This window comes from Triturus cristatus, chromosome 9, assembly GCF_964204655.1.
Source record: "Triturus cristatus chromosome 9, aTriCri1.1, whole genome shotgun sequence".
Lineage (NCBI taxonomy): Eukaryota > Metazoa > Chordata > Amphibia > Caudata > Salamandridae > Triturus > Triturus cristatus.
The window spans coordinates 1035547818-1035573428 of record NC_140592.1 but is presented as its reverse complement, the minus strand read 5'-3'; the positions used below and the strand labels follow the sequence as shown (position 1 = coordinate 1035573428).

General features: G+C 44.7%; 1 protein-coding gene across 1 annotated transcript in view; it reads left to right on the top strand.

The window, feature by feature from the left end:
- The window catches only part of LOC146799298 (uncharacterized), a 216288-nt gene that overhangs the window by 177210 nt on the left and 13467 nt on the right, over positions 1–25611 (top strand). Inside the window, exon 4 of the mRNA XM_085626828.1 lies at positions 10627–10743. Within this exon, the coding sequence (XP_085482954.1) occupies positions 10627–10743 (117 nt within the window). The remainder of the gene's footprint in view (positions 1–10626; positions 10744–25611) is intronic.

The following is a 25611-nucleotide window of genomic DNA, read 5'->3' as shown; positions in this document are numbered from 1 at the left end:
GTTCCTCACTCCCGTCTCAGAATGAGACTTATCAAAGAAGAACTGGCCAGTCAATGGCTTCAAATAGCAGGGTTGTTCGATGACTTGATGAGGTTAACCCCGGCTATGCGGATAGCTCTGCTTTGGTGGCAGCGCTCCAGCAATGTCTCAACCGGGCTTACCTTTCTTTCTTCCACACTGGAATTCATCTTGACTTCAGACTCTCTTCTCTTGAAGGATTGGGTGCACACCTCCAAGAGCTCTGCATAAGAGGGAAATGGTCCAAAGCGTTGTCGAGAATACACATCAACTTCCTGGAGCTTCGAGCTATATTTCTAGCTTTGCAGTCTTTTCTCCCAAGACTTCAAGGGTCCTCAGTTCTCATAAGAACCGACCACACCACTTGCATGCATTGCCTAAACAAGCAAGGGGCGACTCGCTCTCACATCCTACCTCAGCAAGCGCAAAACATGGTAGTGGCTACTTCCACATTACTATAAAGGTGGAGCACCTGCCAGGAATAAACAACACTCTGGCGGACACTTTGAGCAGAACATCAAATTCTTGCCACAAATGGGAGATGGACCAGTCAGTCGTGGAACACATTTTCCAGATGTGGGGCAGACCCAACTTGGATCTCTTTGCCTTCAAGACAAATCGAAAATGCCCATTCTATGCCAGCTGGGAACCAGAGAAGGGCTCTTGGGGAAACGCCTTCATGATGAGATGGACGGGGATTTTCGCTTATGCGCCCCGCCACCTCCCCTCCCCCTTTGCATTACTTCAGAAGCTTCTAAGAAAACTAAAAATGGAACCGTGACGAATTATTCTAATTGCCCCACGATGGCCACGTCAGCACTGGTTCACAGAGCTTCTCCTACACTCAGAATGCAGCCCATTTCGCCTCCCAGTGTCCAACTCTATTGACAACAAGCAAGGGCCGGATTCTCCACCCACATCCAGCCCCTCTGCAGCTTCATGCCTGGTTTCTGAGCTCCATGAATTCAAAGAGCTAGATTTACCGCAAGACTGTAGGGACATACTTGCAAAAGCAAGATCTCCTTCTACTCTAAAAACCTATTCTCTGAAATGGAAACGTTTCTGTTCCTGGTGCCGTGATAATAATACACATCCCCTGGACTGTTCTCCGGAGAAGGTTCTCCCTTAACTTCTTTAGCTAGCTAAGTCTGGACTCATGTTTGCATCAGTTAAGCTGCATCTGGCCGCAGTCACGACTTACAGGCGCTCTTCTGGCGGCTCATCTCTGTTCTAACCGTTTGGTCAAGCAATTTTTGAACGGTCGCTTCAGAGCTTTTCCACCCTTCAGAGCTCCTTCCCCTGAATGGAGGCTTAACTTGGTTCTATCACAGCTCATGAAGCACCCATTCAAACCTGTGCCAAAGCTGAGCTTAAATCTCTCTCATGGAAAACTGCTCTTTTGTTGGCGCTTACCTCCGCTAGGAGAGTCATCGAAATTCAGGCATTTACTATAAAACAACCATACCTAAGATTTACCAATCACTATGTTCTCCTAAGAACGAATCCTACCTTCATTCCAAAGGTTCCATCTTAATGAGCCCATTATTCTACGTACTTTCTTTCCCAGTCCTTCCACCCCGGCTGAGAAGGTTCTACACACTTTGGCTATTAAAAGGTGCCTCAAATTCTATTTCTCACAAACTTTATCAATCCGGAAATCGGATAAATCGTTTGTGTCTTATGGTGGTCAGAAACCTGGTACAGCAGTAACAAAGTCAACAATTGCAAGATGGATTGCCTCAACGATTCAATTTTGCCATTCTAAAGCGGGAAATCCTCTGTCCGTGCAGCCTAAAGCTCATTCCACAAGGGCAGTGTCCTCATCGGCAGCGCTTTTTGCCCGAGTGCCGTTGGAAAAGATTTGCCATGCTGCAACTTGGAAGAATGTGCACACATTTACACAGCATTACTGTCTGGATCTGGCTACAGAAGCTGAATCGGCAGTTGGTCAAGCGGTGTTACGCAACCTTTTCAAATAAGGTAAGCCTCCGTTGAGAGGTGACTGTTATTTTGTGCTTTTTAATGCTATCTCTTTTACTTGTTAATGTTGTTGTAGTTTCTTTCATTATGCCTATTGTCTCTCTCATGTGGTATGGCATATATTATAAGTATATTTACAAATATGTTTTACGAGGTATCTAATGTGGTCTGTATGATACCCACCTTCCGCTAAGGGACTAAGAGCTTTACTGCTAGCTATTCCGATTCAAGCATGTGAATCTTTGAAAGATACCCCAATACTGGATAAGAAAACGAGTTACTTACCTGTAACTTCAGTTATCCAGTATTGGTATCTTTCATAGATTCAAATGCGACCCACCCACCTCCCCGGAGAGGCTTCCCTTATTACTATGTTATACATACTCTCACTTGTGCTACAAAAATCAGAGGGACTTGCCTCTCCTTGGAGTGTTCTAGAGGGTGCTGGAGCCTGATTGGCTGTGTTCCAGATTTTGTTCTTTTTACAAAAGGACAAGGATAGACTAGTGTAGTGACTTTATTGTCCATTATAGCCTTTCATATATTTTATTACTGTTATGTATATATTTTATTTGTACCATTAGACTCCCACCTCAACAGCGGGGATGATTCAAGCATGTGAATCTATTAAAGATACCAATACTGGATAACTGAAGTTACAAATAAGTAACTCGTTTTTCTTTTGCGTTATTTGCTAGTTTGAATAGTTTCAAATCTAACAGATGTTCACAAGGAAAGTTTGAATAGGTAATTTGTGATACTACGTTATAGCTGTATATTCATTAATTTAAGAATTATTTAATAAGTAAAACATATTTCCCAATGCACCTAATTGAGTTTTGAAAGTCTCATATTTCTGGGCCCTTCGAAAGGAACCCTGCCCTGGCTTATTGGCTTTTTTAGGTCCTTGAACTCCTTGGTGTTTTGTAATCAACTTGCTGGGGCAGCCTGGACCTTGTTGGTTTGCTCTCTCAGTCCAGTCATCCAAGATGCATTGTGATGTGTAATGGTGGTGTCTCATTTACGCTGCTCCAAGCAGAAACTGCACAAATGTAGGGGTGGCTGCTTTATCCATATATTAAATCAAAGGTCTGAATCCAAATTTACTTCGTCGTAAGTAGACTTTAGTAATTGATCACTGATCTGTTAAGTCCCAGTAGCCTCCAGCTCAGCTGTGACCAGCAGGCTGTTTACTTTCGATGTAACCTGAACTAAAACCAATTATCGAACTAAAACTAATTATCAAACTAAATGAGCTTTTGCTTGCAATAACGAAATGTTGCTCTAAAATAAGTTCTTACTGCTAGTTATGGCAGTTTCCTATCTAGAGCGTGCTTTTGCAGGAACATTTGGTCACCGGGAATGTGTGCGCACAGCTTCGTTAGGATTCCTTGCCTCGTGAACCTGCTGCCATGTGGCTCTGGGTGATTCTCTAAAGAGATTTCTGTGCATTTCTAACTCGTTGGAGTTTAGTCCATTTCAGACCGACTTAGACGTTTTTGCAAAGCCTTAGGCAAAAACTTTGAGGCTCTTCCGTGGTTTCCATGTACCATAATTACCTTTTTCTAACTGTTTAGGAAAACATACTCCAGTGAAAGAACACTGAATCTGGTCGCCCTCTAGGCTTGCTCTTTGTTCATGAAGATTGCAGGTTTGTATTTAATTAAATATAAATACATTCCCATCCCCTTTATCATGGGCCTGGGTAAACAGCATGTTACTGATGCATGGCTATGTCTTTAGAGATAAGCTGCCATCAGTACATCATATGGCTCCTAATACGATCCAGTGGATGCCTTAATTCAAACAAGAAAAGAAAAACTGGAGCGGTGAATTTGCAGAAACTTTAGGTTATAGTTCACCATTGTTGCAATTCTAATGAAGCTTCTTCAAATTTGTATGGACCTCTTGGGCCAAACGTTTTGCCAGGGAGCCAGTGCAGAGGAGACATGGTCATATGAGTGTTCAGTGCTCAAGCGCCCTTTTAAATTTGGATATGTGTTTGAGATAATCCCTACAGACTTTAAATGGATTTTCTTCAACCATTTTTTCCTTCAACAAAACGATCGTTGGAAAAGCCAATCAGTCTTGCTTTGCCAATGCTCTTGGCTTACCACTATTGTCCGTGCCAAATGCTTTTAAAATGTCACTGCACTGAAGTTAGCATGAAGTGGGACATTATAGACCCTACCCACTTCCTGAACGATTTAATGGTAGGAAAGTATGCAGAGATATTGTGTTGTCTGTCCGCAGAGGTTGAGACAAGCAAAGTCCTGGACAGCTATAAAAAAACATCCAAAGACCCACCACCTCATCAATGGTTTAACTCCAAATGTACCGCTGGCCTTAAAAAAAAAAAAAAAAAAAAAAAAAAAAAAAATGTAAACGAGCCACTATAACATCACCACCAAATATAGAAGCTAAAGAATAGCCAGACACTGATACACATTGGCCCTAGACAAGAGAAGGGAAGAAATGAGAACAAAGGCTTGGGATGACCTGAAAGTGGCATTGCAACTCCTAAGACAATAGAGCATTTTGGGAAATTGACAATTGTCCCTTTTTCTATGACCAATCCTATTCAAGAATGGCTTGTCATATCGTAGCGAAAACCTGGGTACTCCACTTCTCAAAAATCTTTGACCCAGATAACTTGCTGTCCTATCATTCAGAAACTTTGTAACCCCCACTTCCAAATCCGCTTGGTGCCACCCTTCTGAGTGAATACATCAAGGTAAGCAAAATTGTAAAGGCAATTTTAAGATGTCCACTTGGGAATGCTTCAGACCCTGATGAAGTCCCAATAGATTTATTCAGGCAGAATCCTATGTTTTAGACTCCCTTATTAACAAACTTATTTAATTCTGGAATTTGGGATGGCCATTTAAATCATGGAGGGAGTCAACCGGAGTCCCAATTTTTTAAATAGGGGACAGGAATCTCCCGGCTTGTTATCTCATTTCCTTATTGGATTAATCTGTGAAAATACTGGAGAGAGTAATCCTCAAAGTTGGAAGACTGCTGAAGCAAACACCTTTTTAACGATGTACAGTATGGCTTCCGCCTAGTCTGGGCACGGTTGAACAGTCCTTGAATCTATCTTTTGATCATAGGGAAATATGTTCAAGACTGGAGAGGTTCCTTGCGTGTGGGCGTTATGGACCTCTTCTATGCCTTCAATCTGGTGGATAGGGGAAAGCTCTGAGATGTGATGGAGATGGCAGGTATAGAGACCTCCCTGATAGACTTAAGCGCTTGCACTGGGGCACAACTACCAAAGTAAGTTATGGTCAAAACGGAGAATGCACCTAGTTCATTTAGGCAAACCGCAGGATAAGGCAGGGATGCATTTCAGCTCCCTAATTATTCTTATTTTATGTTAATGCCCTTAATTCAGAACTTGTAAAAAAAAAAAAAGGAAAGGACTCACCTAAAGTTGGAAGTCGTCCAGTCCCTCTACTTTATGCAGATGACATGGTTTTAATTGCAGACACCGCGAACGGGCTTAAGAAACTGCTCGACTCCTCCTCCATTAATGATTTTATGTGCAACCTGAACTTAAAGGTGAACCACCAGAAATCCTATACAATGATCTGTGGCCTCAAAAACTCTTGTACCTTAAAACACTCAGTTGGGGGATCCTCATAGCTTAGGTCACAAAATCTTAACTACCTAGGCACCCTTTTTGATGCTAACCTAAAATGGGATAGGCTACTTACACAAAGGGCACAGAAATTCACACGGACATGAGGCCATCTTTAATTTTGCAAAGAAACTAGAACATAAGCCAATTAATGAACTGATTTCCCTTTACAAAATTAAATGCCTCTCAGTCTGGACACACGGGTCAGGAGTCTGGGGCTAGTTTCTTTGGGAAATGTGCAATCCTTAGAAAATAAATTCCGCTGTTGGCTTGTGGAAATGTGTAATATTTTACTTCGCATAAGCGATAGCCATTTTGGCTGTGGTGTCCATTTAGTTTCCTTCCGTCCTCTGCTGCTCGTCTTTTTCACTCTGCGTGTGTTATCTATTTTAGTTGACTTCCTGACTCTGCTAAAGCAGTGTACGTGCTGGGGGTTTGTAGCTGCCAGTGCACCTGGTCTCAGATGTTAACTGTCGAGAATTTACTGCTGCCATAAGCATTTCTGCTCCCCCTCCCACTTTGCTGACCAAGTGGTTATTCATCTGCCCTTGTCTGCTGATAGCGATTTCTAAAACTGTTCTTTCCATTTCTGTTCACATGCTTACATTGCAGAAAAACGGTATAAAAGGGACTATGGTTTGTGAATTCCGTGTACTACCTCCTGCAGCACTTGAGTGTTGTGTGGACGTGGTCCCACTCATGAGTGATTAATAAACTTGTTATTTATTCCAACTCCAGTGCCGATCTCTATTTTGTTTGTCTTTTGTACCCGTGGACAAGAGGGTGACCCGGCCCACTTTTAGGCACATTTCCACAGTCTGTTCCCAAAACCACAGTAAGTTATATCATTCACACAGAATTGGGCTTCTGCTCTCTGAAGGACTAGGTGATTGCCCCCCGCTACTGTGGCTAAAAATTCATCACCAGCGAACAGGTTTTCTCACCTGGTTCTGGAGAACTGCCTTGGACAAGACAACATGGCCTCTATTCCAAAGCTTGCATACATTTAGCAAGCCTTCAAGGACCTTGGCAACCTTACATTTTTTTTAAACTTACCCTATAGTATCAACACTAGCTCAAAGCTGGGGGTAAAGTCCACATTTCATAAATCCCGACGCGAGGCCAGATTAGCAAGAGCCCTAGCTATGGACACTGTCCTCAGCTACTCATTGACCTCAGCTACTGAAGGGATGGAACCATACATTACATGGGTAGCACATCCTGAATATAGAGTCTACCTTACACATTCGAGATTATGCACAGTGCATTTTTTTGTTGCCTTTCCATTAAGGGGAACTTGGTTCCCTACACTGCGTTGTTGTTGGTGCGACTCCATCTCACAACAATCCACAACCCACTTCATACATTTTTGTAAATTGTAGAGTATCCGAGATCCGGTTTCCTGTGCCCGATTTTGTGGTCCAGGAGTTTCTTATCCCATAAAAAAGGTTTGCTACTTTCACAGCGCTTAGTATCACAATTTATTTGCTTATCAGTGATTAGCTAAATCTGCCGGGCGCTAAAGATCTGAAAGAAGTACGCCTTGTGATAATGACAACACTTATAGTTCTTTTTTTAGTTCGCCATATGGTTTTTAATAACTTGCAACAAATTGAAATTTTACAATGAAACTACTTTGTTTTTTGATATATGTCTGGATTTTATCTGAATTTTCTATCCCTGTTTTTCCGAATATTTGCCACTAATAACAATAATGTGCTTTGATATTAATTCTATTTTATTATATTCCAGTTTTTAGAATGTTTTATCTTTTACAGCCCACTCTGAATACCAGTTCACTGATGACGAGGTGGCCCGAACACCCCTGTTAACATAGCTGACCCATTCTTGAGATTATGTTGAGGGAGCTCTCCTAATGCACATTGTCATCATTATTTCAGCTGTGTTCAAGAATTTCCGTTGCGCACTTAATACTACAAACTATCTGAATACACATATGCATTTTATCTCTATTTTATGTTGTTTTATATTTGCTTTAATGGTCTTCATTGGCCGAATAAAGAAATATTTGACCAATGACAAAGCCAGTAGCAACAGCTGGCCATTTTGAATTAATATATTGTATACTTGAAAGATGTCTGTCAAATTGCTCCTAGACATAAATCACTGAGTATCATAGAAGTATATAAAATCGTCTTCAAAAAAAAATTCTGTACTGGCAAGAAGGCTGCCATGGTTGGTTTACATGCAGTGTAACATAATCTTAGAAGTATAGAAAATACTAGTCCAAGATTTGTGGCCGCTACTATAAGCTTGGCCAGAGCAGGCGCAGTTTGAAAAGCACCCAGCAGAGCTTGGTGGCGGAGTGAGGCGGTAACTCAAATGCCTGGGGAGGAGAGTGAGAGAGAGAGACGGGGCGCGAGTTGCAGAGTAAAACAAAGCATACAGGCATACAAGAGGGAAAAAGGAGCAGGACATCTATTCCCATGGAGTACTAAATCATAAATGGCAGAGGAAAAAATAAACAAATAGTTTCCTAACATCACTGGGGAAGAATAGAACTCATCCAGTCAAAACCTCGAGTAAAGCAGGAATTCTCCAAGGGTAGGACAAGCTCAACATTTGAGAAGAAAGCCATTGAATCAGTAGCTGTAGCTGTGAATAGAATGAACAACAAACCCATCAAAACACGAGCAAGGGGCTGGCCCAAAGACCACCCTGCAATGCTGTCTTTGACCACTCTGTGGCAAGAAGGTAAAATAAATGGCTACTGCTGAGATGTAAGCAAAGAGTTCGGTATTCATATTAAAGCGTGAATTCCTGATTGCCCTACCTCTGCCTTTCACTAACCGTAGGAAAAGCAGAGAAAATATATTTGACGCTCTTACACTCTTGTTCCAAGAGAACTTCCTAGCCATTTGCTCTGGAGCAGAACTCTTGTGCACAGGCTCACTACTGCCTTTCTTTAAATATTACAAGTTTGCTGGTATATACAGTGGAAGGGAAATTTAAGGACCTTAACACTTTCAACTGGATACATTTAAAGTGCTAGGTACTTTGACCCTCAGCTATTCACACTCGAACGCATGTCAGTATTCTTGATTTTACTAAAGATATCTAGGATTTGGTCAGAGACTTGATATCTCATTTCACGAATTCTCAGTGGTCATTTGGATGCAATGCTAAACTCGACATCAGTCCAGAAGAAGCTAGTATTTTATTTACTTAACCCTTGTAGGGATTCAGTAGTTTCGTTTGACTTTCTAATCTTTGTTGGGCCTGTAACAAAGAACAGTGATCTTGTGTATGGCATGGACATGCATTAAAAACTAAACGGGGTATTTGTATTGGATTTAGCATTTAATCGCTTTTGCGATTCATACCTGGCCAACAACCATGGATATTTCATGGTTGTATGATTGCTAAAATTTCCTTTAAACACTGGAAAAGAGAAATAAGAAAATACACACAAACCTACCACATCAACCTGTTCTATTTGTTTGTTCAATTTTGAGGTGGTTACATTACCTCATGCATTCGTTTTAGATTTAAAATATTATATAATTTTGTATGTATATTTTTGCAATTTATAATGTGGCTGTTATGATGGCAGTATAACATTGTCTTGCTTTGTTCTGGTCTTCATTGGAAAAAAACTGACATTTTGTTGCAAATCTACGCACTGTGTTCTTATTAGCTTTATTGAAATCAATGGAGTAGCATTGAAGTATAAACACTGGTAAAGGCCCTTCCTCTGGCAGTAGTCAACTGCACTAAATTACAAACTATGACTCCATTTCAGAGGACTGAGGGAGAGATGGACAGAGTCTGCTCAGTGAATGAAGATGAAGCTTCGCCTTCCCTTTACTAGGTGCCCTGTTGTCTCATGCAGTGGTTGTAGGAGCCTCTGGAGGAAGGAGGGGGAAGCTACCTCTGCCCATGACTCGGTGTTTTGTTAAAAGCAGGATCGAATGAACTTGGCAGAGCAGAGAGTGAGGCAGGCGCTTGCCCTGTCTTCCATCAACCCTGTTTATTTCGAAAGTCATTTGCTGCTGGTGTCATACATAGTTGTTAATCGACAGTGGGAGCTGTGGGAAGAGAGAGGGAGACATTGAAAACTTCTTACCACCTTTTATCCAGCTGCAGCAGGTTATAGAGATATTCTATAGCACAGAGCTGGCCATTAACAGCTCACAGAGCATCATACACATTCTCAATCGTTGTACTCTTGAGAGAAGAGGCATTGATAAAGATAAGCTTGTCATGTTTCGCTTTTGTTAGACCTTTTTCACATCCCTTCAACAAACTGGGGGATAGTGTGAGTTATGCTGTCCAACAATCAATGATTTATTAATGAAAAGTATCAAAAACTTAAACATTCAGATTTCCATCCGATCCCATTGTTAGCTGCACTTTGAAGCCATTTACACGTTTATGGCAGTACTTGAACAGATTACACAGTTACTCGTTGTATATCTTGCACACACGCATGCATATACAAGTAATATATACATATTCTTTTCCTCCCCTCCTCCCCCCCGGCCTACCCCACGATTACTTGCAGACACATGGTTTGATTTTGGATCATGAGACTAACTACATTTATATAGAACCTAATAATCAAGATTCTCTAGGCATTGCCTAGCATAACACTAGGTTAAAACCATATGAAACAACAAGGCTTTCCCACTCCTCTCAGGCTGTGCCTCTACATTCTAGCCCTGAAAGGCAAGGGAACGAGTATGCGGAGGTATCTGCCTTGGCTCATCATTCTTCCCATCACCCGCGATGCTCAGAACAGCCGTAGTGCTCATTGTGACATGTTAGTACTGACACATACCACCTGCACCCAAGAATCCAATGCAAATACGATGTTTCATGCTGGATTGATCCAAGCCTGATAGTGCCTCTATTTACCTACTACTTCTCGCATTCAAAGTTTGTTTTGATGTGGCAGTGCATTATTGTTTGTAGTATGTTCTTCCTGAAAAGTGATCCTGATATTCTTTATTTTTGTATTTCAGCAATACCGTTAAATTCTTGAGCCTTCCACTTGTATCCACTGCTGGCTATTTTTTTTATTTTTTTTATCTTCGGGGTCAAAAGGCAATCTTAATAGCTCATCTCCTGAAATATGTGAGGTAAGAATTCTTTCTGTTGCAGATAAACAATCCAAATGTGATCGTTTTGAGTCATCTGAATGACAGTTAAGAGATATGGCAACTTTGTGGCAGGCTTCACTGTCCCTTAATTGCTGTAGTCCATTTGTTCTCACAGTATTTAACTATGTTCGGTCACAAGACCTCCACTGCAGACTTAAATGTTACATGCTGCTGGGATAGTGTGTGCATGTATGCTATCTCGTTACCCTACTCTAACATATGTGCTCTCTCAAACATCTTGCACGAATATCAGTCATTATCACACATACCTTTACCCTGCGGGCATTACAACACGTTGACCTTTACATCATATTGTACCACGCCACGGCCACATCACCCCCCCACCTGAGGGACCTGCACTGGCTCCCCCCCCGTCAGCAAGAGGATATCCTTCAAGCTCCTCACCCACGCACACAAGACACTCCATAAGACCGGCCCAGCCTACCTCAACAGACGGCTCTCCTTCTACATCCCCAACCGCCAGCTACGCTCCGCCGACCTCTCACTCGCCACTGTCCCGCGCATCCGAAGAAAAAACACCGGCAGGAGATCCTTCTTCCACCTCGCCGTCAAGACATGGAACACCCTCCCACTGAGCCTACGACAGACCCAAGACCTGCTGACCTTCAGGAGGATGCTCAAGACCTGGCTGTTCGATCAGTAGCCTTGCCTTGAGACCCTCGCGGGTATGTAGTGCGCTTTACAAATGACTGATTGATTGTAATACCATGCAATTGTAAATAAAAATATTGCATATATCCACTTACGTACGTGTGTGTGTGTGTATGTGTGTGTATATATATATATATATATATATATATATATATATATACACAAAAAAAGGTTACTGGGACGTTGTAGTTGGGAAATAGAATTTTTTTAAACTTAGAAATTCACTAAAAAAAGCAAAGGTTACAGGGACCCTATAGTTGGGCTCAGATTTCACTCATACAAAACCATTGAAATTGAGCAGTTCTAGTTAGCTGAGCTAACTATAACATACGCCCCCACAATGCTCTGCTTATTACCTCACATATTACATCACTCATGACATGGTCAGTGACTTCACTGAAATCTCAAATTACATCACTCATGACATCAATCAGTGAGTGTGTTTCAAAAATGTTTCTGAGACAAAGATATATACTAGGGGCTACTGCATTAGTTTAATATTCTTTTTGTACTACTAATGAGTGATACTGTTTCTAACATATGTCATCTGCATAGCTGTGTGACTATCAGTGTGAGTGGCTGTATGGGTGCGTGAGTGGGTGTGTAGGTGGCTGTATGGGTGAATAAGTGGCTGTGTGAGTAGCTAGGGGTGAGAGTGGTTGTATTGGTGAGTGGGTGGGTGAGTTGTTCTGTGAGGAGCTGTATCGGTGACTGGGTGGCTGTGTGAGTAGCTCTATGGGTGAATGAGTGGCCATCTAAATTGGTGTATGGGTAAGTGACTGGTGGTATGAGTGAGTGTATGGGTAATTGAGTGGGCGGGTGAATAGCTGTTTTGTTCAGTCCGTGCCTGTATGAGTGATTGTATAAGTGAGTAACTTGGCGGGTTAGTGCTTGTTTCGATGTGTAAATGGGTTTATAAGTGGTTTTGTGAAAGAGTGAATGTATGCGTGAGTGAGTACTATTGTATCTGTATGGGTGAGTGAGTGGCTGTATGAGTGAGCGAGTGCCTGTGTATCAGTAGTTGTATAACTCTGAATGAGTATGTTTGTGATTGTATGGGTGTGAGTGGGTATATGAGAGGTATGGGTGTGAGTAGTTATATGAGAGGTATGGGTGTGAGTAGTTCTGTGGATGATGTCATGAGTGATGTATTTTGAGATGTCATCAGTGATGTCGCTGACCATGTCATGAGTGATGTAATATGTGAGCTCATAAGCAGTGCATTGCGAGGGCATAAGTTATAGTTAGCTCAGCTAACTATAACTGCTGAGTTTGTATGGTTTTGTACAAGTGAAATGAGAGCCTAAGTATAATGCCCCTATACCTTTGTGTTTTTTTTTTTTAATTGAATTTTGAAGCTTTTTTTTCAATTTTATTTCCTAACTTTAACCTGTAACCTTTCAGGGTGGGTGTGTGAGCGGTTGTATAGGTTGGCGTGTGAGTGGCTATATAGGTTGGTGTGTGAGTAGCTGTATGGGCCTGTGAATAGGCCTGTGTGTGGGTTTATTAGTGGCTGTATGGGTATGTGAGTGGGTGTGAGAGTAGCTGGGTCTGTACAGTGGTGGAGAAAGTGGGCAGGGCTTCCGAGTTCTCAGCAGTCCTGCTGTGTGGGACTTACTGGTGGTAACAAAAGGGGTTCTTGGCCCCCCAAGGACTCTCAGTATTCAAGAGGACTTTATCCTCCAGTGAGAAGTGGCCCAGGAGGCACGTTTGCAAAGTGGTGGAAAAGAGGGCGAGGCCTCTGATGAGCTCTGTTAGGCTGTCATCGTATTCGTCTTGGAAGAGTGTGCACTGCCAGTAGTTTCAAAAGCACATGCTTGACTCCAAATGCAGGAGGCACAAAAGTGTGTATTCAGGGGGATAAGCACTGTCACTCGTTTTCTCAGTTTTTTTTAATTAAACATAAAGAATGCCCCGTAGGTGTAGCGCTTTTGTAAATCAATAATAAAGTAGTTTTGGTGGGGTTCCTGGGAAACCTCAGCACCAAGGCTAGGGAGTCAGGGTATTCCTACCCTGCCACGTTTTTGTTTATTTGTTCACTTTTTTTAGGACTCTGCTGAGTCCCAAAATGGCTGCCAACACTTCTTGGTTGAAGTGTTAGCTGCCAGCCTGGTTGAAGTGTAGATAGCCAATCAGATCTCAGCACCGGCCCAGGAGGATTCGCGGAGCATCTGCGTCCCTAGATATACAAATTTGGATTTTCTTTAATATCTCAAACCACTGAACGGATTGACACCAAATAACCAGCATTGGCATAGCCAGTAGGTCTCGCCTTTGGGACCTTGTGTGTTAAGCCAGAACTTTTGGCTATGTTGTAGAGCATTGTGGCTGCTGTGCATCATGTTGAAAAGTTATAATAAAAAGAGTTGAGCATTTTTGTTACCTTTATACAAACCAAGACGACATTATATACAACTCAACAACCTGATTTAAAAAAAGATTTTAACATAAAAAATGTCTTCTAGTACTTGCTCTGCTGGCAACTTCTTCCTGCCTGTTTCCTTGCTTCTTTGTTATATATTTTTTTTGTTATGGGGGAGTGGGACCTAAATAACGGGGGAGTGGAGGTTGGAAAACAGTAATTTGATTAGAACACGAGCAGCGGACTGTGGCAAAAAATCTCAACCCCCTGCTGGCTTCATCTTCTTGCTCTGTCTCTTTCAGGACATCCATTCTCTTACTCCCTCCCACCTCTCCGCTCCTTGTCTCCTAGTCCTCTGTTCTCTTACTTCTTTAGGCCCCGTGTGCGACTGCAATTCAAGTGGGGACCTGAGGGCAGCGACAGAGGCCCTAGCTGCATCCCAGGACTTTCTAAGGCGACCTCTGGCTCCAGCCCATCGGGGAAATGGCCGGTGGAATGAAAGGCCAGCCCGCCCAGCCCCGCCGGCTCCACCTGAACTGCAGGGTGAAATAACCCTCCCCCTTTACACAGTACCTCTCAGTCAGGAAGTTTTATTCGCATTGCCAAACCTTTATTTATAAGAAAAAGTGCAACTTAATGTTTAACGTTTATAGATAATTGAATCCACTGGCCCTCAAGAGATGGAAAGGTCATTCTTTTGCATCATGAGTGTCTGAAAATCAGAATACTGAACATAAATCACTATACGCCAGTTTTGCTGACTTTCCAGTCAACTTTAGCACGAAAAGAAGAACCTAAAATATATTTTATTAACCAAAATTACATTCCTGAAGCCACAGATCTTCCTTGGTGTCTTACACTGCAAGGAATGGTTTGGTATCAACAGACAGAATGTTTTTACAGCAAAATGTAAAAAGTTGCATTTTATTATTACCAAAACAATGAGCCATCGCACCTCATACCTGTCCCGAAAAGTTCTGCAATACGTGATCGGCGTTCTCTATTTCTGTGGTAGACTTTATTCGTTTTTCCCTATTTTTAGATGTGCTGTCCAAAGCACAGATCTTGCATGAGCCATTCTGATCAATACCTCTTTGCACAGAGGAGAATTCCCCTTATCCATAATGTGACACTAAGCCCATTGTCAGCAAATCCAGCTCAATGCAGAAGGCCTTAAACACCTACTGCACCTTCGCTGGCCTTTTGTTTCTTGTCTAAATGAACCACTGTCTAGGTTTAGTTCAAGATGTATCGCTGTAAAACATTCATTCCACAAACTGTGGATGGCACCTTGGGCATCTTTGCAATGGACAAACAAGTCTCCATATAACCTGAGGCTTCACTGTGATGTTCCACTCTGACAGGCATGGTGTTAAAAATAGTCTACATCCACCCCTGACAAAGCCATTTTGGAGTCATTTAAGGCTCTTTTGTCCCCTATGCTCTCTAGCCCTTAATTGTAGGAAACCCCGGATATCTTATTCCACCATGTTAGACCTGTCAGCCCTTTGGGTGGTCCCTCCTCATTATTATTTATTTTGTCCCACTTTTGCCTCAAACCCTGTTTGAATTTTTCCTTTTTGGGAACCACCAGACTTTTTAGTGTTGCTGCAGATTCAGGGAGCCATTTTAGCTACCCCTGAAACTTCTGTCTGAGGGCCTGGAGCACAAAATGGTGGCCACCTGTGACATCACCAGCATCCACTGGAACCTGCTAGCACCTTCCAGAACATTCCAGAACCCTGTGACAGTTGGAGGCGGTTTAGAATGTTGGGAAGCTAAGAGAGAGAGTTGGCAGTTGGAGCTGGCAGTTGGCACCTGACTGGTGAAGAGAGAGGAGCACAGAACTGAAGGATGAAGGAGTGAAGCAGCAGGGGTGGAAATTTGTGCCTGGAGTGGGGTCCATAAACCCACCCTTGATACTAGTCCCTACTGACGGAGCCCAGCCTAGAGCCCTGTGTGGGAAGAAGCCAGAAAACTCGTCCTAAGGACCTGGACAGCAGGAACAGGCCTTGGAAACAAGAGAACAGCAAGATCCTGACCTGGAAGCTGGTTTCCCTGAAGTCCGACGTCGAGTAGCCTAAGACCTGGAGCCCGAGGTGGAGAAGCGGCGCTGACTGGAAAAGCAGACGTCGTACCCGGAGCCGCCAGAGGTCGAGAGAGGGCGCCGTCCGAGGTCGTGAGGAATACCAGAGGTCGAGGAGGAAGTCACCGAGGTCGAGTGAGCGGCGTCATCGGAGGAGTGAAGTCCGCCCTCCGGAGTCGTCGGAGACCGAGGTGAGGGGTATCGGAGGTCGGGAGTGAGGATCGCACTCCGGAGTCGCCGGAACCTGTAAGAATCGTGCCGGAGGTCGGGAGTGGAGGTCGCACTCCGGAGTCGCCGGAAACCTGAGGAGAGGAGCACCGGAGGTCGGGAGTGAGGATCGCACTCCGGAGCCGCCGGAAGTCGACATCGAGGCAAGGCCGGCCGACGTCATCGTATCCGAGGCCGCCATCGGACCGGAGCCGCCCGAAGTCGACATCGAGTAAAGACTGCCCGACCCCATCGAATCGGAGGTCGAGATCGAACCGAGGCCGCCGACATCGAGACCGGAGCCGCCTGCCGGCGTCGTCAAAGAACTGACATTGTGCCGAGGCCGCCGACATCGAACCGGAACCGCCTCACGGCATCGACACGACTCCAGCGGCGTCGGAGCATCAGAAAAAGGGCAGTAAGTGGAGTAGAGGGCGCCTAAGGCCCTGTGGAGACCTGAGAGACTGCTCTAAGGTGCCAGGGGTGAACTGGGACTAATCTAGAGAGGTTGTGTGGAGAGAGAGAGCCAGGTCTCTGGTATTTCCCCCTTTATCTACCTCAGTTTAGGCCTCAGCCTTGACCAAGCCAGGGAGAAGACACCCTCAAGCCTTCCACATCCCCACAAGCTGTGCCTGGGCCAAATCAGCCCTTAGGAATTCAAAAGTGATCTGATTCCATGAGTGTCACTGTCAGCTTTTGAGTATTTATTAGGGGCACTGTATTTATTGTATTTAACCTATTTATTGTTCCACTGTATTTATTGGTCTACAGTATCTATTGATGCACAATATTTATTGGTTACAGTATTTATTGCCTCAGAATATTTAATTGCCTGTCTGTATTGCACTTTTATTTATGCCTTCAGTATTTATGATCACCCCTATTTATTGAATCATTAAGCCAGTATTTATTTGTCCTGCACTTTCTAAAAAGTTTGTATATTGTGATTGTTATTTATTTTCTCCAATCAGCAACTAAGAGAAAAAGCAGATAAAGAAAGGTATTTTCATAATTTTTACGGTGTAGAGTCGTTTTTGGAACGGATGCACGCATGGTTATTGTTTGGGTATGTTGTATGCTTAGCACGGAGCCTGATTCCTGACCACTCGAGCCAAGCTACCACAGTGTGTCCGGAAGACCACCACCACCCCTTTCAGAGTGGGAGTGTGGTTTTCCAACACACCAATACTCAACTGTAACTTAAGATCTGTACAGTAGGAAGGCGCCTATCTCTCCATGTGTATGGCAGCTATCGAGGACTGTTTGTCTCGCCATTATTTAAAAGTGAACCCCCCAGCACATGCATAGGCAGCCACACCAGAGCTCATTCTGCTGCAGGCATGTGTGGTGCGGTTTGGCAGCAGGCTGCCTGGTGATCTTTGGGGCCCTTGACTTCCTCACCACCTGCTAACCTGGCCCCTCTTGGTTTCTCAGCCATCCAGTAGGCAAGGCAAGTCTCTCCTGTGAGTATCTCCTTTCTGGGTAACAGGATCATGGCCTGGACTTTCTCTTTGGAGTAAGATTTCGACTGTCCCTGACAATAGTGGGGGCTGGTTCAGGGCCCTGGAATTGAAGGGGTAAGAGGAGGGTGCTTTCCAAAATCCTAAATTAGCCCTGTTACTTGCTTGGGTGTAGTTCATTCTGTGCTTTTGTGTGCTATTGTAGGTAACACCGAAAGTCTGTCAAAAATAGTCCAAATATTTGTGCACTGAATTACTCCATTACTATACTACATTGCATAACAGAACGTCCCAAAAGATCTGTTACAGTAAAAGGTGTAGATTAATCGCGTTTAAAAAGTTTGGTGATGTTGATAGATTGTTACAAGATAATCCTGTTTTTATACATAGCTCAAACACTGCAGATTGCATACAGGTCCCCTCCAGTCCCTAGTCCTCCAAGGAGAAGGCAGTTGTAGATAGCAGTGTGCAGGTTATGGAGTTACTCTTGGAACGTCTGCCTTTAGGCCCCCAACCTACACATGATATGCCTCTCGCCTATATTGGTCCAATGACTCAGGCTGTGAAACAAGTGCAAATATCTGCACTGTTGCAAAGAACGCCATGTGTAAATACCAATCCAAGTACAGCACAGGCTGGCTAAGAAACAGAGTTCATATCCACTGATAAGAGTATCAGCAGTACAATAACGGCTCCATATTCAATGCCTCCTACGCTCTTTATCATGATCTCTCCCATTTTGGGCGTGCATATGTGGTTGAAACGCAAAAATTGACAATAGCAGGTCTTCGTGTGAATTCAGAGAGACTAATGCACATAAGAAATCGTGAGCTTATTACATTTGCACTTGTTTTCCCATCTTTCTACATTCCCTATTCACTTTGCTTGTCCATTTAATAGCAACTTGTTTTTGTTACACACCTGTATTCTCCTCATTTGTCTTAATGCGCCTACTTATCCTGTACTCCTTTTCCCATTTTACACTGCCGAAGGGTAAATGCTGTTGTGTTAATAAAAACCTCTACTATTCCCCTAGAAATGAGAAATGGTATCCACCCTCACTTTTCAGAGGTGGTTGGAAGCACTTGAATGAGGGAAGATTTACACATGTAATATTCTGCAAAGATAAATTGATATCACACTGGAGTGTAGGCTCCACCTCGAGCTTCAAAAGACAGACAGTAAAAGTAATCCATTACAGTTTGTTACTGATTGAAAAAGGCCAAAGCTACATGATGGGCCCAGGCCTAAGGACAGTGGTATGGACTCCTGATTACACCACCAAGTGGCCTCCTTAAATAGTCTTCATAAATTCTAGTTTGGTTCCTTGGCAGCCATACTGTAAGCTTTTACCAGATTCATCTTGGGCGCTTGTAAAGTCCAACCCAGAACACAGATAAAGTAGATAAAAATTATTTATTTCAATTTGGTCTTCACACCTCTGCCTCCCAGACTAGGCTTCAGGTCTGGCCCCAGTACAACTGTCCTTCCACTTAAATCAATACATTCTACTAAGGGAGCACAGAGTTCTATCACAAGAATGACATAAGCAGAAGAATCTTACAAAGTCTAAGATTCTTACAATGGCTGGTTTAAGTACAGTATACCACACATCTGCCTCCCAATAGTAACACTTACAAAAAAAAAAAAAAAACGAAATTAAAAAAACCTAATGAACTGAAGAAAACAAGTTACAGAAAGGTGTTACATAAAATTACACTTTAAAGCAGAATATAATCATTCAAATACTTTGGTTTAGTGTGTAGTCTCGTATTTCTAACTTTACTTTCGTTGCTTGTGGCTTGACTCTCCTTAGTTATCTGAAACCAATTCCTTACCATTGTTAGAAGAAAGTTTGACAACCCTGTTGAGATTCCATACTCTAGGATCTTCTGTCTTAATGGTGTTCTTAAATACTTTGACTTTCATAGGTGCCAAAAATTTGGAACCTTGAGAAGTCAAGCCTTTGCGGGGTCTACGGATCTTGACCATATCCCCCACACTCACAGCCGTTTCTTTCACACCTTTCTTTTCATCAAACCATTTTTTGTTCATGCACATTTTCTTGACTTCCCTCTCAATTCTTTCTTTATCCCTCTCCACATGTTCCAAATCTCGAGATTTTTACATGTCCACAAAGGACACCGCATAGTACAAGCCTTCCTCCTGCGAAATAACTCAAATGGACTCCTCCCGGCCGTGGAATGGGGAGGAAAATCTAACTGTTCACCTTTTTTTGAATTTCAGTATACCAACACTTTTGGTTGGATAAAGCCCTTTGGATGGTCTTTTTGAGTACACGATTAAATCTCTCAACAAATCCGTTAGTTTCTGGGTGGTAAAGAGAAGATTTCTTATGAAGAATCCCTCTGTGGCCATATCCTTAGATGTAAATTGGACCCCATTATCGGACAACAAGGTCGAGGGAAAACCCTCTGTCAAATATATTACTAAGAAAAACTATGATGTCTTTAGTTTCTATGGAGTTTGTGACTTTCACTTCAGGCCACCTAGAGAATACATCCAGGAGCACTATGACCTATTTGTCTACACCAGTGTGCCTAATAGGACCTAAAATGTCAATGACAACTTCATCCCAAGCTTCTTTGGGAAGTTGTCTCAATGTCATGGGTTGGTCTCAGTCTTCAATATTTTGTCACTTTTACTACACTCCACAAATTCTCGCACACATCTTTCTACGCATATGTCCATACCTGGCCACCAGTATGTCTGCCTAAGTGTTTCCTTAGTTTTACTGATGCCTGAATGATCTTCATGGGCAAAGTCAATAAATTGCACCCTCAGATTAGCTGGTGGGATTAACCTTGTACCTCTCACCAAGAGACCACTTTGACATGCTAGCTCATCTTTCACTCGAAAATATCCACTAAGTGTTTCATCCACTTTGGAACGTTTGTTCCAATCTCCCCCAATAACACACAACACAGCTTGTAAAGGAGTATCTTTTCCAAGCTCATTTAGCCATGTTTCCTCTTTGATTATGCTCTCATTGACAAGACATACGGCATAGTCATCTGACTGTTCTCTTCTTTGCTCTTCATCTTCAGAATGTGTTTTATCAACCAAGCGTGAGCAGCAGTCTGCTAAATTATTCTTCACACCTGGAACATATACAATAGAAAACTCAAATTACTTCAGTATTGGAACGTTCATAGATTCCCATAGCTTGTATCATTCCCCGTCGTCGGAATGGGAGTCTCGGTATCCAAAATAACATAGCAGTAAGTACAAAAGAGAAAGAAAAAAGGCCTAGGCCTCATTCCCTTTTGTAGCATATCTACCTCTTTTTGTAAAAGAGACCAAAATAAAGCAACAACCAATCAGATTAGCCTCACCCCACAGAACCTTCCTGAGAGAACCTCAGAGCCTCAGATTTTCTACCGCACGTTGTGCTTAGGGAGTCTCCTTTGAGCTCTGCTCACTTCAACTCTGACTGCTTTTTTCAAAAATATTTTGCTTCCAATTTGTTGCTGTTTTCCTTCAGGGATGTCTGACAAGGCGAAGAAAGCCCTTTTCAAGCCTTGTTCCACATGTGGCAAAAAACTGCTTTACGTGGAGGACAGGCATAAGGATTGTATTTATTGCCTGTACCCGGAACATAAGGCTGCGGAATGCAAGATCTGCAGCACCTTTTCTACAAAGACCCTCCGGGACCGTGAGGGTCGCCTTCTTACGTGGCTCCAGAAGCTTAAGTCACGGAAGGGTGCTGCATCCAGTGACAGTGAGGACTCTTCATTTGGCACCTCCTCTCGCAGGTCAGTGAAAAGGGGAAGGGGTTCCCCTTCGCCATCCTCTGACCGCCCTGCTAAGGCCTCAAAAAAGACCCCCCGTGAGTCTGAGAGCCGGAGTCCGAGTAAATCTCCTCACCACGGTGCAAAGGAGAGGGAAGGACTTTCTACTGCCCCAGCAGTGGTGGTATCCACTGTGGCGTTCAAGAAACCCTCTTCGCTGTCTTCAGAGAGGTCAGAAAAGAAAATCTATATCGTCGACGACGCAGTTGAAGACTCCGTCGGCGAAGACTTCTAAATCTCAGCTTAAAGTCCAGCCGTCGACGGGCTCGTCGACGGTGTTTTCTATTCCAGCATCGACGTCAGAGTCGACGGGAGTGTCGACGACTATGCCAGCGTTTACGAGAGTGTCGACGACGGTGTCGTCCACAAGGGTTATGACGACGTCGACTATGACAACGACGACGGCGGAAGTGTCAACGGTCTCGTCGACGGCAGTGTCGACGACGCCCATATCTTCGTCGACGATCCAGTCGTCGACGGTGCAGCTTCCAATGACGACCTCGTCGACGATGGAATCATTATCGCCGACGGTACCGACGACTAACTCGTCGACGGAGAAAATTACAATTTCCTTGAGGCGATTGACACCAGATACGACATCTCCAAGGAGGGTGAACCCCTTGCCTCCCGCATTGGTATTGGAAGAAGAAGATTCTGATGGGGATGATCAGGATTCTTGTGGTTATGCCCATAGTCCTTCACAACTGCTGGTGGAATGTCAGGACACTGATTCGGAGGGCGACTACACGCCTGGGTACTCCTATCCACCATCCTATGGGCGTCAGGACAGCGCCGGCCAGGGTATGGTTGCGGTTCCTTCCTCACTCCTGGCGGATCTCCAGGGCATGTTACATGATTATCGGAGGAGATTTTCTCACGCTTCTCCTCCTCCATCTTCGACTTCGTCTGCAGTGCATGCTGTGCCTACTCCATCGGCTCCTACAGACTTTTCTCCGGGGGAACCGCCTCAGGTGGTTTCTCACCTGCACGTTTCCAGCCCAGGGTTGCCTCCAGTGATCCAGGTTGTTCCGGATGATTCCTCTGATGAGGATCCAGATGTTGGCAACAGGACTAATCAGTGTGTTGAGTGGGAGGACTATGTCATTCCGGATCCGGCCTCACCGACTCCTGATCCGGTGGATTCTCCCCCGGCAGATATTGGGGGTTTCCACAAACTGATGGAAAGAGCCTCCAGTCGCTTCCAGCTTCCTATGCCGTCTGCCCCAGCGGAATGCTTCCTGTATGATTTTAGGGAGCCCTACAGGAAAGTGGTTAGTTCGATTCCCATTGTTGGCCATCTTTGGGACGAGGGTTTGAAGGCTATGAGGAACCCGGCTACGGTGATTCCGGTTTTGCCGCGCCTGGAGAAGAAATACAAGGCGCCTGAGGACAGTCCAGCGTCCTTGATTGGTTAGCCGAAGCTGGATTCAGTAATATCCCAGGTGGCGCAGCACAAGTCGCGTAACCCTTCGGCGCCACTCACCACCCCTCCGGATAAAGAAGGCAGACGCCTTGATAATGCGGGGAAACGTTTCTCCTCTATGGCCAGTCTTTTGGTAAGGGCAGCTAATGCATTGACTATCGCCAAATGTGGTGCGACCTTTCGCCTTACTTGGACCAACTGCCATCGGAGGCCATGACGGAGGCCAGGAAAATTCTTCAGGAGGGGGAGGCTACGTCGGCGGAAGTGATTGACTGCACCATGGACATCGCCACTACCGCTTTCCGTGCACTGATCTTGGACCTCCCGTTTGATGGGGAGGCATTGTTTGGAAAACATGTCGATGATGCCCTCCAGGACATTAAAAAAGATACAGAAACGGCGAGGTCTCTCGGCACTCCAATATCGTAAAGTGCCTTTCCGTGGGGCCAGAGGGAAGAGTACCACGTCCTACAGAGGCGAGTACCAACAACAGAGGTACTCTTCTTATGGTTCAACACCTCAGGCGTATCGCCCGCAGTACCAACAACGACAAGGCCAGTCCTCGTCTTTCTCTCGCTCCACCACTAGAGGGAAGCAGGCTCACCAGGGTCGTGACTCCTCCAAGAGACAATAGCGGCGTTCTGGCTCTGCCTACTGTACCCTCCTCTCCGTTGACACCTGTGGGAGGCAGGGCATCCCATTACCTCCACAACTGGGCCCAGATAACATCAGACCGTTGGGTCCGCAACATCATTCGAGATGGTCATACGCTGGAGTTTCTTCATATGCCACCTTCCAAGCTCCCCTGTCGCCATGCCTTCAAAACATCTGCGTCACTTAAGGCTTGAAGTACATCAGATGCTCCTCAAGAGAGCAGTGGAACCGGTTCCCCTGTCTCAGAGGGGGGACGGTTTCTACTCCAGGTTCTTCCTGGTCAAGAAGACGCCGGAGAAATGGCGACCCATTTTAGATCTCAGGGAGCTCAACACCTATCTCATCAGTCAATCCTTTCGGATGGTGTGTCTCCAGGATATCTTGCGTCTCCTCAACCCGGGAGATTTCATGGCCACTCTCGATCTCGAGAATGCGTATTTTCACATCCCTATTCATCCGGCTCACAGGAGGTTTCTACGCTTCACAGTAGCCAAGCGCCACTTCCAATTCAGGGTTTTACCCTTTGGACTTTGTTCTGCCCCGTGGATCTTTACCAAGGTGCTGGCACCGGTAGCAGCTTTCCTCAGGAAGCAGCATCATCAAATCTTCCCCTACCTGGACGACTGGTTGCTGAAGGCTCCGTCCAGGCTCATAGCGGAGGAAACTGTCAGGCGTGTACAGCTCTGTTCACAAATCTGGGTCTGACTCAACAGAGAAGTCGTCCCTCTACCCATCCAAGAGGGCAAGGTTCCTAGGGGCTATCTTGGACACGTCTCTCAACAAGGCTTCCCCAACTGTTGAGAGGCAAGACAAGCTGAAATCTTTGGCACATCTATTGAGAAGGTGTCTTTCAGTACGCCGTTACAAATCCCTGCTAGGCGTGATCTCTTCATGCATCCCTCTGATACCCCATTGCAGATTACGGATGCGATCTCTTCAAGAACAACTAGACATGCAGTGGCAACAAGTTCACGGCTCTTTCGACGACACAGGAGGAGAATTTGTCCCGCGGTCTATCCTTCGCAAGCAATCTGGCTCCTCATGTTGTCACAACAGATGCCTCCCTGGAAGGATGGGGTGCGGTGCTTCAGGATTTGCAGGTCAGCGGGCATTGCTTACCCCAAGCACCGCCTCCTTCATATCAACCTCCTGGAACTCCGAGCGATCCGCCTGGCTTTTCAAGCATTTCTGCTGCGGTTGCAGGGTTCCGCGGTTCTCGTCCGCACGGACAACACCACGGCCATGCATTACATCAACAAAGAAGGGGGCACCAGGTCTCTTCCGTTGTCACAGGAGGCCCAGAGGATTTGGGAATGGGCGATCATTCACGGCATATCTCACAGCGGAACACCTTCCAGGGGTCCTCAACGAAAAGGTGGACAGACTCCGCAGGCTTTCTTCCATCAGCCACGAGTGGGAACTGAACCAGATGGTCTTGGAGGACATTTTTCGCCAGTGGGGAAAACCTTTGATAGATCTTTTCGCCACCCCGGAAAACCGGAAATGCCGGTCTTACGCAAGCAAAGTTCACCATCGCGGATTACTGTGGAATGCGCTTTCGATAGCTTGGTCAAGCGCATTTGTGTACGCTTTTCCCCCATTCCGTTAATACCGAGGATACTCACGAAGATCAAGGCGGAACCTTGCAGAATTATCTTAATAGCCCCGGCATGGACGAGGCAGTTTTGGTTCACGGAGCTTCACCTTCTTTCTCTAGTTCCTCCTCGTCCTCTGCGAACGATTCCAGATCTTCTCACAATGTCCCAGGGCCAGATCTGGCATCTGGATCCTCGTTCCTTGCACCTCTCAGCATGGCTCCTGAGCAGCGAGAGTTCCTAGATCTTCTTCTCTCGCACAAAATAAGGGATGTTCTCTCTCGGGCAAGAGCCCCTTCCACTAACAAGACTTACTGTCTCAAATGGAAGCGCTTTTACATCTGGTCCCATCAGCAAGGTGTGGATCCCTTTTTGTCTCAGCCTCATCAGGTTCTTCCTTATTTCCTGTCCTTGGCTAAGGCAGGTTTGGCTCATTCCTCAATCAAGGTGCACTTGGCTGCAGTTTCTCGCTTCAGACGTACTGCCTCTGGACCGTCTCATTGGTCCTCTAGAATTGTCAAGCAAATTCTCAAGGGACTGTTTAGAGTTTATCCTCCCGTGAGGCCTCCACCTCCC